The sequence below is a fragment of the Saccopteryx leptura genome, chromosome 2 (assembly GCF_036850995.1).
Source record: "Saccopteryx leptura isolate mSacLep1 chromosome 2, mSacLep1_pri_phased_curated, whole genome shotgun sequence".
NCBI lineage: Eukaryota > Metazoa > Chordata > Mammalia > Chiroptera > Emballonuridae > Saccopteryx > Saccopteryx leptura.
This window is the reverse complement of record NC_089504.1, coordinates 2512651-2524900: the sequence shown is the minus strand read 5'-3', so window position 1 is coordinate 2524900 and position 12250 is coordinate 2512651. Positions and strand designations below refer to the sequence as shown.

General features: G+C 63.5%; 1 protein-coding gene across 3 annotated transcripts in view; it reads left to right on the top strand.

Annotated features, from left to right (window-relative positions):
• The window catches only part of COL5A1 (collagen type V alpha 1 chain), a 171986-nt gene that overhangs the window by 151706 nt on the left and 8030 nt on the right, over positions 1-12250 (top strand). For 2 of the 3 annotated variants that reach the window (XM_066366730.1, XM_066366728.1), the window contains exons 58-64: positions 869-976; positions 2396-2449; positions 3277-3312; positions 3717-3770; positions 4445-4700; positions 5588-5700; positions 8134-8202. In XM_066366730.1, the coding sequence (XP_066222827.1) occupies positions 869-976; positions 2396-2449; positions 3277-3312; positions 3717-3770; positions 4445-4700; positions 5588-5700; positions 8134-8202 (690 nt within the window). Of the gene's footprint in view, positions 1-868; positions 977-2395; positions 2450-3276; positions 3313-3716; positions 3771-4444; positions 4701-5587; positions 5701-8133; positions 8203-8263; positions 8333-12250 lie in introns of all 3 variants that reach the window. The other variant, XM_066366729.1, reaches the window with a different exon arrangement.

The following is a 12250-nucleotide window of genomic DNA, read 5'->3' as shown; positions in this document are numbered from 1 at the left end:
TTCAAACACACGTCACCTGCATTTGTGGGGGATGGGCACCCCAGAGCTAGAGACACAGAGAAAACAGAACCGGGCTGGGTCAAGCGTCGGCCCTGCCCTCAGCTGGGGACCCACCGGCCCATGTGGCACAGAGACCCGGCTGAGAGGCGTCCAGGGTCTGGGCAGCAGAGGGTCTGGATGTGGGGTCCCTGGTCTCTCCCACAGGAAGTGGGGGCTTGCAGCATGGGGGGGACGAAGTCCTTGTGTTCTTACTGGGGGTGATTTCCTACACTGACGTGGGGCTACTTATACACACAACGCTTGCTTACCAGCCGGCTAACTGTGCAAAGAAGGCAGCCTGGCTCTTTCTCCCTCCATGCTAATGCCCACCCTCTCCTCAACCTGAGAGAAGCTGGAGGGACCCTCCCAGAACTTTCTACGGGCCCAGAAAGCAGATGACCTCATGTGAACACCCGGAGAGGATGTTTTTAGGGAAACAAACCCTGAGATGGTGGTGGTCTCTGTGACAGCCCGTAACGGCCCTTCCACCCGAGTCCCGAGTGCTACCTCTGTCCCTGATAACAGGGGCGGGTTTACCGCGACGAGTTGGGAAACGAGTCTCAGAACAGGAGGCACGTGACTGTGGTCACTCAGAAACGCCTGCTCCCGGGGGTCTGGGTCCTGGGACTTCGTTTCTTAGGGTTCTTTCCATATCAGAACTGCTGTTGTGTGTCCCCCACCCCCACCCCCACCCCCGGCTCTTTGGGTTTCCTTCCACTCCAGGAGACGTTGGCTGGTGACTCAGTGGCGTCCCGTGGCGTGCTGCCGTATGTGGCCGGGTGTAAGTCTCTGTCACGGCCACTGCCCTTCACGCCTTTGCTTCCAACAGGGTCATCCCGGCCTGATCGGACTCATCGGCCCTCCAGGTGAACAGGGTGAGAAGGGTGACCGAGGTCTCCCCGGCCCGCAGGGCTCCTCCGGCCCCAAAGGAGAACAGGTGTGTGACGTGGCACCCCGGCCCAGCTGCCCCGGGGTGGCCGGAGCATCTTAGGACCCTGGCTGGCTGTGCCCAAAGGCCAGGTGTAAGAGCCAGGACAGAAGGGGCTCCCACGTCCAGCCAGGGCGGATGGGAGCAGCTTGCCAGGCACACAGGGAGCTGGGGACGCAGCCACTGCCCAGCCCGGGCCGTGACTGCAGTGGGAACTTCCTGCTACGGCCACAGTGGCCTCCGAGGGGCCGACATTTCACGCCCCCTCTGTGCAGGGGCCTCTGACCCGGCTCATTGCCCCCAGGGCTGTCATTGGCGAGTCTCAGCTGTGTTGGCCAGGGACGTGGGGCAGGCTCTCAGCCTGGAGCCAGGTGTGCACACCGGTTCTGTACTTCCCTGGGGTCCAAGGTAGCTAATTGGAGTTTGCAGCCCCAGCTGAGCAGAGAAGGAGGCTTGGCCTGAAGCTTCCGTCCTGCCTGTCACCTGTGAGCCGGGCAGGGCTCTGTGGGGAGGACAGAGGCACAGGAGGACCTGCGCCCTAGGGGGGACGGCGTGAGCCCTGGAGGGGGACCTGCGCCTGTGCCCCTCCCCACCTGAGGGGCCCCAGGCCTCCTCCCAGCCTGCCAATCGCTGCTTCCCAGGGCAGACGTGATGGGGCACACACGTACATGCCCCTGAGCTGTGCCCACGCCCAACCTGGAAGGGGACAGACCGGAGGGGGCGGAGCTTGCAGGGCGGAGAACAAAGGAGAAGCGACCTTGGACTGCATAAGAGGGGGGGGGGGTGGCATCCTCAGGAAGTCCCGCCTCCTTCGCCACCTTTCCCCCGGAAGTCCCGCCTCCTTCGCCACCTTTCCCCCGGAAGTCCCGCCTTCTTCGCCACCTCCCCCCCCCCCCCCCCCCCCGTGGCCTTGACCATTTTCCCACCGCCCAGCGTCCCCAGGCCATGGTGGCACTCGGGGCCCACCCAGCAGTCGTGAGAGTTAGATGTCCAGGGTGCCTGCCGCCAAAGGAAAGCTCTCCTCTGTGAGCTCCCCCCAGGCTGGTGTCGGCAGCATCGCTGATGGGAGGTGCTGGCCAGAGAGTCTCTGGGATTCTCACAGTGACCCGTGGCCCCCATCGGCCCCCATTCCATCCCCGCCCCGCTCCACAGACAGAAAGAGAAGGCACCGCCCTGTGGCCTCCTCAGTGCCCGAGAGTTCTTGTGGCCGGCCTGGGCAGAGGGGCCTGGGGACGGTCAGCTCCTGGTGGGAGCTGACCCACGTGGAGGGTAGCTCCCCTTACAGGGCAGCTGGTCCCACGTTGGACTTGGAGGGCAGCTGGTAGGGAGACACGGACGTGTGGACTGAGACGTGGGTGTGTGGACGGCAATGCCCACTTCTCCCTTCCCTCCTTTGCGATGACAACGGCGATTTCTTCTTCCTCACAGGGTATCACTGGTCCTTCCGGCCCGATCGGCCCCCCGGGCCCTCCCGGCCTGCCGGTGTGTATCCGGGAAGGGTGCGGCGTGGCCCCGGTTGTCACAGGGAGACCAGGGAGGGAGGTGGGCCGGCCATGGGCCTCCGGGCAGCTGGAGAATTACAGGACGCGCATGTCCCCAGGATCAGGGACCCTGGACCGGGGTTTGCTCATTCGTTCCATGTGGGGGTTCCTAGTGACAGAGCCATGAAGTGGGGTCTCAGGCCCTGAGTTCAGGTGGGGAAGGAGGGTGGGGGACCTATCTCTGACAGTCGAGGGAACGTGGACTTTGCCGGTGGGACTTGGGGGCAGTGAGCCTCCCTGTCAGCCCGAGTGGGGCCCCACATGAGCTGGGGTCGCTTCCCCCAGGCACCCCCCCAAGGCCTCCCCAACTCCTCCCCGTGCTGTTGGGAGGCCTAGTTCTTCAGAGCCATCCTCTTGGCCTGCAGTCTTCCTCTGCCTCCGTGTCCACCTGGGCCAGAGCCCGGTCCATGTGGCTAAGGTGTCCCTGGCGGGTCTGAAACTGACCCCGGCTGTGAGCTGCTGCAGGTTGCAGGGCTCTGCCCGGGCCTGAGGCCAGCACACCCCCTCTGTGCCCTCTGACTCGGTGGTCTGAACTGTGACTTCCCGGCTGGGGAGGATGGGGGGCCCACCTGGGGCCCCCGTGTGGATGAACCCCAGTCACACCCCAGCCCCTCTCCCACCCCTCCCAGTTAAGCGAGTGCAAGTGTAGACACCTGGGAAGAGGGGACAGGCATGAGAAGGGGTGAAGGCCAGGCCCGTCCCAAGTGGGACTTGTTCAGAGGTGAAGGGGCCCCCTGCCCGCTAATGCTCTGCCCCCACTCTCTGCAGGGCCCTCCTGGTCCAAAAGGTGCTAAGGGCTCCTCGGTAAGTGGTGTGCACCCCTGAATGGGCCCGCCGCCTCGGGGGAGGGGGGTGGTGCCCCTGGGATGAGACCCCCCCGGACACCCCCTGTCTCCTGACTCGTGGTCGGTCGTCAGAGCGCCTGCTCTCTCGCTGAGCTGTCCTGAGCTCGTCTCCAGCCTGAGTCGTCTCGGACTGAGGGGCTGGGCTGTTCTCCCTGCCTCACAGAGAGGACCTTGTCCCCCAAAGCTCCCGTCTCGGGGTGGGGGGCCGTGGAGGGGAGAGGGGAGCTGTCACCCGCCCCAGCATATCAGACTGTCCCTCTGCCTTCCCCACACAGGCTGTCTGGGACCCTCCAGGGGTCCCCGGGGGTGGAGGTCGCAGCAGGCCGCAGGGTCAGACTGGGTTCTCTTCTCTTTCTTCCCCAGGGTCCGACTGGCCCGAAGGGTGAAGCAGGCCACCCAGGACCCCCCGGCCCGCCGGTGAGCAGCCTTCGAAGACTTGGAAGTAGGGGGGTGGGGGTTCTCCTAACGCTGAGGGCATCGTAGGAACATGTTTGTGCAGTTCGCTTTCCAAAACTCGACTGAACCCGTGTTGAGCGGCGGGCGGGGCCCGTCCCTGGGATGGAGCCACGGGAAACAAGTCACCCCGCAGAGCTCCCCTGGGGTGTGCCGTCACCCAGAGACGGGGAGAGAAGCAGACAGAGGAGGAGACAGACAGATGAAGAGGGAGAAAGCACGTGTGTGTGTGTGTGCCTGTGTGCACACGTCAGGTGGGCCGTACTAGACGAGGCTCTAAGGTGCAGGACTGAGCCCCGTGAGCCACGCTGAGTGCTGTGGGATGCCCACCTTTGGCAGTGCAGCCTCTGGACTCCTTAGCCAGGGAAGACCTAGTACCCGCCACGTCCTTGTATTAACACAGCCCCCCTCCGCCTGGCTTGCAGCCTGATTGGGCAGCAGAGGTGAGGGGTTGGTCCGGGTCTTTGAGTCTCACTGAGGACGGACGTGTGAACACCAGGCCAGGCCGTGTGCCGTGGCTGGCTGTGCAATGTTCCGGAGGCAGGGAAGATGGCATGGCACAGGTGTGTGCAACCCAGGACCTGTCTGTGCTGCCCCACCCACCCTCCCACCCACTGCTGCCCCTCCGTCACACCCAGGGCCCCCCGGGCGAGGTCATCCAGCCGCTGCCGATCCAGGCGTCCCGGACGCGGAGGAACATCGACGCCAGCCAGCTGATGGAGGACGGGGACGGGGACAGCTACATGGACTACGCCGACGGCATGGAGGAGATCTTCGGCTCGCTCAACTCCCTGAAGCTGGAGATCGAGCAGATGAAGCGGCCGCTGGGCACGCAGGAGAACCCCGCCCGCACCTGCAAGGACCTGCAGCTCTGCCACCCCGACTTCCCCGACGGTAGGGCCGCTGCGGTGGGCAGAGCCCCGTGGGACAAGCCTGGGGCGGGAAGGACGCAGGCCTGGGTGCTCCCGTTCACCCCGTGAGGGGCGCCTGGGCCTCGCCCCTGGAATCTGACGGAGGCATCACACCAGGAGAGGAGACACGTGGTCCTGGGAGGCTGGGGGAGAAAAGGGGTGGTGAGGTCTTGGGGGGTCCCCACAGCCAGGTGCCAGTCTATAAGCTTACCTGTCAATATACCCTGAGCCTCACATCCCCGTCTGTCCAATGGGAATGTTCACACTGAGGAGAGGGTGACATGAGATGTAGCGTGGCTTGGTTCAAAGCGAGGCACCTGCAGGAAGTGTCGGCTGCGGCCACTGCTGTCATGGGAGCCCGGATCAGGATTGGTGTCAACAGTGGTATTAATTAGAAGTTGTCCTTGGGGATGTGCTCTTTAAACCCTGGAGCGTCACAGACCCCCACACCCATCCTGTCTCACCGTGCTAAACCACGCTCGGGCCCCCCCCCCCGTTAGAAGTACAGCGTCCAGCCTGCTGTTTACATCGGGGTCTGACGTCTTTCCTGTAAGACTGGACGGTCCCGTGGTCCAGGCGACTGTGACCCCAGCTGTGTGAACTCCCAAGCTCAGGGGAGAAGCTGTGTCGCTGTCCAGCGCATGGCGCGCACCCCACGTGCCCATGTCCAGCCGTGTTCTCGGGCCGGGGTCAGCCCAGGTATCTTTCGGGGCCGGCGGAAAAGTAGGATGCATCACGCCGTTCCCAGGGAGGGCCGTGCGGGCAGCGCACGGTCCAGCGTGTGTTTTAGCTGCCAGCCAAACACAGCCCAGGGACTCCGGGAACCACCCGGGGTGCGGTCCTCACGCCTGCCCACCCCCCACCATGCAGGTGAATACTGGGTCGACCCCAACCAAGGCTGCTCCAGGGACTCGTTCAAAGTCTACTGCAACTTCACAGCCGGGGGAGCGACGTGCGTCTACCCAGATAAGAAGTCCGAGGGGGTAAGTGCGGCCCTCTCGTGGGCGGGGCCCTCTCGTGGGCGGGGCCCTCTCGTGGGCGGGGCCCTCTCGTGGGTGTGGCTTTGGGAACAAAATCTAGGCAGTGGCCAGTTTCAAAACCCAGGTGTTCCCTTCGGAAGGAGTCCTTCAGAGGCGTCGGGAGCATTTTTAGCAGTGGGTTACGGAAGTGGACAGATGTCCCCCCACACGTGACTCCCTGGTTCCGACCTCAGACCAACCCACAACCTGTGGGGAGACCTTGGGGGCGAAGCCACCCTGACACGTCTGAGACGCCCACGTTGCCCTGACTTCTGCGTGTGGGCCACGTGGCCAGCACTTGCTGCCGTGCCGGAGAGCCGTCCGGGCTCTGTTTGTTCCGTGAAGAGTTTCATTAGCGAGGTTCGGGCCCCCTGAGGTTTTGTGGGTGTCGACTTCACAGTTACCTATACTGGTCTCTCAGCAGCCTCACCTCAGCTCGGTGGTGGGAGTTGTGTGTGTCTGTGGATGTTGAGTGTGTGTGTGCGTGCAGGCAGGCGTGTGGTGGGTGTGTGTGTGTGAAGATGGGTGTGCGTGGCAGCTGTGTTGCTGTCATGTGGGAGTCTGAGGCTGGGCCCTCTGGCCCAGGACAGGTGAGGAGGACAAGGCTCTCTAGGGGGCAAGGCCCCCACAGACCCTCCCCCCGATGTCCCTCTCAGGACGTTGGTTGTCCTGGGACAGGGTGGCGGGCTCCCAGAGGCCGTGTCTGCCATGACGGTTCAGGTGTGGGCCAGCAGGAGGCAGCAGCCCGCGGTGATGGCTTCTTAGTGGCCTCAGCGCCCATCAGCACTGTCCTTGGAAGAAAACGGCTCCTTCCTCCCGGACGCGGCCCCATCCCTAAATCTCCTGCAACCGAAGGGAGTCCCAGCACCCCCAGCGGAAGGCCCCACTCACGGGAACAGGGGCTCCACACAGACAGGGATGACTTGAGGACCTCTTTTTTACATGCACGCTCCCCCAACCCAGAATTTGAAATCCTTGGTAACCTGCACTCCCAGCCACGGACCCCCTGAGGGTCGAGAGAAAACTCCGACCTCAGGGCCTTGCATCTGGCAGAGGCCCAGAAGGAAAGGCAGGTGGAGAAGACATTGCTTCTCATCTCCGCCCGACAGCTAGCAGGACACCCCGCCCCTCAGCCCCCCCACCCCCGGAACCCTAGCTGGTTGTGTATCCAGCTGAGAGGGCTGCTGACCCCGCCCGCTTCCTCTGCACCTGTGCTGACCAGCCAGGCGTCCGCGGGCTGGGGGCTCGGGCTCAGGTCACAGCCACAGCCTCGTGCAGGTAGAGACCCGCTCCGTGGTCAGTTAGGCCGCAGGAGGGACGGTGGTTTCAGGCGGGAGATAGGTGAAGCGGGCACCTGTCCGTATCCCTGGTCCTGCCTCAGAGGAGGCTGCCCTCTGAGCAAGTGTCACCGCAGCCACAGATCAGAAAACCGCAGCCAGAGGGCTGGGAGGCCTCAGGGGCAGGAGCAGGCTGGACACCCTCCTCCTTCTGTGGGACCCCTGTCCTGGTTCCTGTCCACGGCCAGCTCAGACGAGAGCTGAGGGACGGAGAAGAGAGTCCTCACCTGGGGCCCATGTAGAGGCCCCGTGGGACCTGGGGACAGGGGCCTTTTCACTCGTTATTTACTCCTCCCCCCATCCTGGGTTCCCCAGCATGACTGTGGCCTTGGCTCCTGCAGAGAACAAACTCCCGTCCAGGCGACAGCGGCTGTCCCTCTGGAGGACACCTCCACTTTGTGCTGCTTCCTCAGAGATGGGGGGGAGGGACTCGGGACAGTGTCAGGGCTGCAGGGACCCCTGTGCCAGAGAGACCGCCCCACCACATACCCATCACACACACCTACACCAGCTGTGTCCGCAGCGCCCCAGTGGGCCCTGGCAGGGCCTCCTGCCCACCTGTCCCCTAGGGGAGGCGGTGCGGACAGGACCCACCCCCTCAGAGTCAGGGCTCCAATGAGAGGGTGCCCCTTTGTCCTTCCCTGAGCCCGTCAGTAAATGTTGGCTCCCGTCATCATCATCATCATGACCTTTGTCACCCCGGCCTGTGACAACCCATGTGTTTGTTCCTTCATTCCAACCACCAGCACCTTCCGGCAGTTCCTAAGGGCCGGGCAGTGTCTTTAACGCCAGATACACGGCCCAGGGGAAGACAGGGCCGTCACCTGAGAGCTCTAGGCTCCTCTGTCCTCGTCACGGTCGCGGTGCCTCAGCGCTGGGGCAGTCTGAGGCACCCACAGGAGCCCTTGCCGGCCGGCCACCCACCTCACAGGAGGGCAAGGCGGGGCCGCCGGCGTGCTTGCAGGACGGGGACACGTCCTGTCCTGTCGAGGCAGGAGAAGTAACCCGTCCTTCTCTGTTTCTCTCCCTCTGCACCCGCTCGACTCCGCTCCACGTTCAGGCCAGAATCACTTCTTGGCCCAAAGAGAACCCAGGCTCCTGGTTCAGTGAATTCAAGCGCGGTAAACTGGTAAGGCGACCCCGGCCCCTCGCGGCTGCCCTTCACACGCGGCCCGTTTCCTATCTTCCAGAGTAAGCTGGCCCGCTGGCCCAGAGAGAGGCCTTCCACCTGGTATAGTCAGTACAAGCGGGGGTCCCTGGTAAGTGCCGCCGGCGCTGCCCGCTTGCCGCACGGCCTGGCTCGCGGCTCTGCATGGGCCCCAAGGCCGCCGTGGCCGCCCGCGCTCGCCGCTCTGGCCAAGCCGCTCCACAGTGTGTGACAGCAGGACACAGCCCCGCCCCTCCTGCCGCCCCCGCCACCCCCACGCAGAGCCTTGCAGCCTGGGAGCAGGAGGGGGGTTGTCCGTTCTGTCCACGGCACGGGCCGGCCTTCGGGGCGCCCAGAGCCACAGCTGCTGGGGACTGAGGCCGACCGACCCGGTGGGAGCAGAGAGAGGGCTGCTTCTCCTCTTGGTGACCCGGCCAGGTCCCGGGTCCCGGAACCATCCCAGCGACCCCTCCCGGGCCCTAGAGGTCCTGCTGGTGGCAGATCTGGCCCCGGGCATCCCGAACGCTTCATCAGTCTTTGAACTTCTGGGGAGGCAGTCTTAAGTGACAACTTCCCAGAAATGAATATAATTGACATCCCTTGAAAGCATAGAAGGAGATGCTTTGCTAGCCGGTAGAGAGACAGGAAGCCGGTTTGCTCTGCTCACACGAGGCCAGTGGCTGTTGCCACAGAGAACCATTGTGCCCTGAACCCCTCAGTTTTCCTTGACTGGGGAGGGGCGGCTTTTCTGGAACAAAGCACACAGTTCTCTGCCTCCTTCCTAGCAAGTCAAACGACCCAGCCTCCAGAACGGCACCTGCCGCAGGTGTCAGGAGAGCCCCACCCCTGAGGGACCCTCGAGGGAGGTCCTTTCTCACTCGGAAGCCGGCTCTCAGGCTCCACCGCGTCAGACCTGACCGTCGGCCAGCGGTCCCCGCCCCACCCCCACTCCCGGCCTCTCTGGGTGGGCATGGAGACCATGGTCCCCGCCACGGGCTCATGGAGGGAGCGGTGGCTTCCAGGCGGCTTGCGCCCTGTCACACGTCTGAAGACCCCCTGTTCCTAAGTGTCCAGGCCCTCTGTGGCTCGTTATTAACCCTGCGCACCCTCCCGGTCGTCACACCGAGTCACCCCAGGCCTTGCCGGACACAGAAGGCTCACGCTCGCCTGGCCACGTTTGTGGAGACTTCCTTCCTGGCCGCCTGTCTCTTCTGCTCTGTCCCCTCCCCACCTCTGGCCGTTTCCTCAGAAAGCCCTGGCACTCAGAGGACCTGAAGTGGGCGCCCACTGCTCGAGCTGGGTGGGCGGGGGCAGCCGCTCGGCCACCCTCACCTTCCGCCGTTTCGGGAGCTCGGTTTCAGCCCTCCTGGGGCTCCTGTCCTGTCTCGCGGACAGTGCACCGAGGATGGAGGTGAAGGGGCGGTCCAGGGAGAGTCTCGGCTTGTCTGTCGTATTTCCCACTCGTTATTTCTGGTCCTTGGGGACACTGTGAGTGGACAGGACCGAGACACTGCTCCCCCCTTTTGAAGGAACAGGGGTTTGACCTTTGCCACATGAGGACGATGGTGCGGAGGGAGGGCAGGGGTCACGGTGGGGTCTGGGTTCCAGCACGGGGCCCGCCCGGCACTGGGAACTTCAGGTCTTCTGTGTCCAGCCCCCGCCACCCCCGCGCATGCCTCCCCCCCCCCCAAGTCAGTCACGGTTCCTCCCAGAGGAGCTCCTGGAGGCCCAGCTGCGGTTGGTATTCAGTCCCCTTCCTCCTCGTCCCCTCGACGGTGTCCCGTTGGCGTGGGCCCGTGGCTCTGCTGCCCGTGATCTGTGGGAGGAGCCTAGGCAGGCCGGGTCCCTCTGTCTCCAGTGTGTCCCTCTGATCACACGTACAAACTAAGGGGACCTGGTCCCTCTGCCTCCAGTGTGTCCCTCTGACCACACGTACAAACTAAGTGGGCCGGGTCCCTCTGTCTCCAGTGTGTCCCTCTGACCACACGTACAGACTAAGTGGGCAGGGTCCCTCTGTCTCCAGTGTGTCCCTCTGACCACACGTACAGACTAAGCGGGCAGGGTCCCTCTGTCTCCAGTGTGTCCCTCTGACCACACGTACAGACTAAGCGGGCAGGGTCCCTCTGTCTCCAGTGTGTCCCTCTGATCACACGTACAGACTAAGCGGGCCTGGTCCCTCTGTCTCCAGTGTGTCCCTCTGATCACACGTACAGACTAAGTGGGCAGGGTCCCTCTGTCTCCAGTGTGTCCCTCTGACCACACGTACAAACTAAGTGGATCTGGTCCCTCTGTCTCCAGTGTGTCCCTCTGATCACATGTACAGACTAAGCGGGCAGGGTCCCTCTGTCTCCAGTGTGTCCCTCTGACCACACGTACAAACTAAGTGGGCCTGGTCCCTCTGTCTCCAGTGTGTCCCTCTGACCACACGTACAAACTAAGTGGGCCGGGTCCCTCTGTCTCCAGTGTGTCCCTCTGACCACACGTACAGACTAAGCGGGCAGGGTCCCTCTGCCTCCAGTGTGTCCCTCTGACCACACGTACAAACTAAGTGGGCAGGGTCCCTCTGTCTCCAGTGTGTCCCTCTGACCACACGTACAAACTAAGTGGACCTGGTCCCTCTGTCTCCAGTGTGTCCCTCTGATCACACGTACAAACTAAGCGGGCAGGGTCCCTCTGTCTCCAGTGTGTCCCTCTGACCACACGTACAAACTAAGTGGACCTGGTCCCTCTGTCTCCAGTGTGTCCCTCTGATCACACGTACAAACTAAGTGGACCTGGTCCCTCTGTCTCCAGTGTGTCCCTCTGATCACACGTACAAACTAAGCGGGCAGGGTCCCTCTGTCTCCAGTGTGTCCCTCTGATCACACGTACAGACTAAGCGGGCAGGGTCCCTCTGTCTCCAGTGTGTCCCTCTGACCACACGTACAAACTAAGTGGGCAGGGTCCCTCTGTCTCCAGTGTGTCCCTCTGATCACACGTACAGACTAAGTGGGCAGGGTCCCTCTGTCTCCAGTGTGTCCCTCTGATCACACGTACAAACTAAGTGGACCTGGTCCCTCTGTCTCCAGTGTGTCCCTCTGATCACACGTACAAACTAAGTGGGCAGGGTCCCTCTGTCTCCAGTGTGTCCCTCTGACCACACGTACAAACTAAGCGGGCAGGGTCCACGGGGACCCTCCATTGGTGTCCGCACGGCCTTTCCGGGCTGGGCTGGTCTCGGACCCTGACGTCTGTCCCATCACAGCAGCCGCCCTTGCTCGGCGAGCATCTGAGCGTGAGCAGAGCCTGGCTTCTGCAGAGACGGGGGTGGTGCACCCCGGGGTTAAGAAGCAGCTGTGTCCCCTGGCCGTGTCCGGGAGGGTGGGGTGGGCAGGACGCTCAGAAAGCTGGAGTTACAAGGAGGTGGTGAAGCTGGGACTCTCCTCTCAGGACACCCCGCTTCCACCCCCAACCCCGCCCTGCAGAGCCAAGCGGGGGGGCCCTGGGTTTGGACGTCTGTCTGGTGACCCTGCAGAAGTCACCTGAGCACAAGCACGTCCTCGAGCCCTGGCGCCTGGCCCTGGGTTTGCTGGCAGAGGGAGGTGGCGGGGCTGCCAGTTCAGCACGGGCGTAGCTGACCGCTGCAGCTGCAGGGAGGCCTCTCTGTGCTCCCCTGGATCCGGTGTCCGGGCAGGGGCAGGGGCGGCTGTGCTGGGTGCCATCCAGGGCGCCCCCATGGCTTCAAGAGGGTGCCTGGTCAGCCAGCCTCCTAGTCTGGGCCGTGTGGCCTGCGACCCTCCCGCAGGCCAGCCTTCCTGCCTGCCGGCCTGAGTGCCTCCCTGGGGCCTCCTGTGCACTCTACCTCCCATCCTCATGCCTCCCCCAGCCGGGGCCTCCTGCATCACTGGCCCTCAGCACACACTTTGCATTTATTGACATAATCTAATGAGCACTTTTGCCAGCCCCGGGGCACAGTGAGAGGGACAGACTTGCCTTCCTTCCGGGGTGCTCACGGTTCAGAAAGGGCTGTTTTCCGGGTACCGGGTACCTA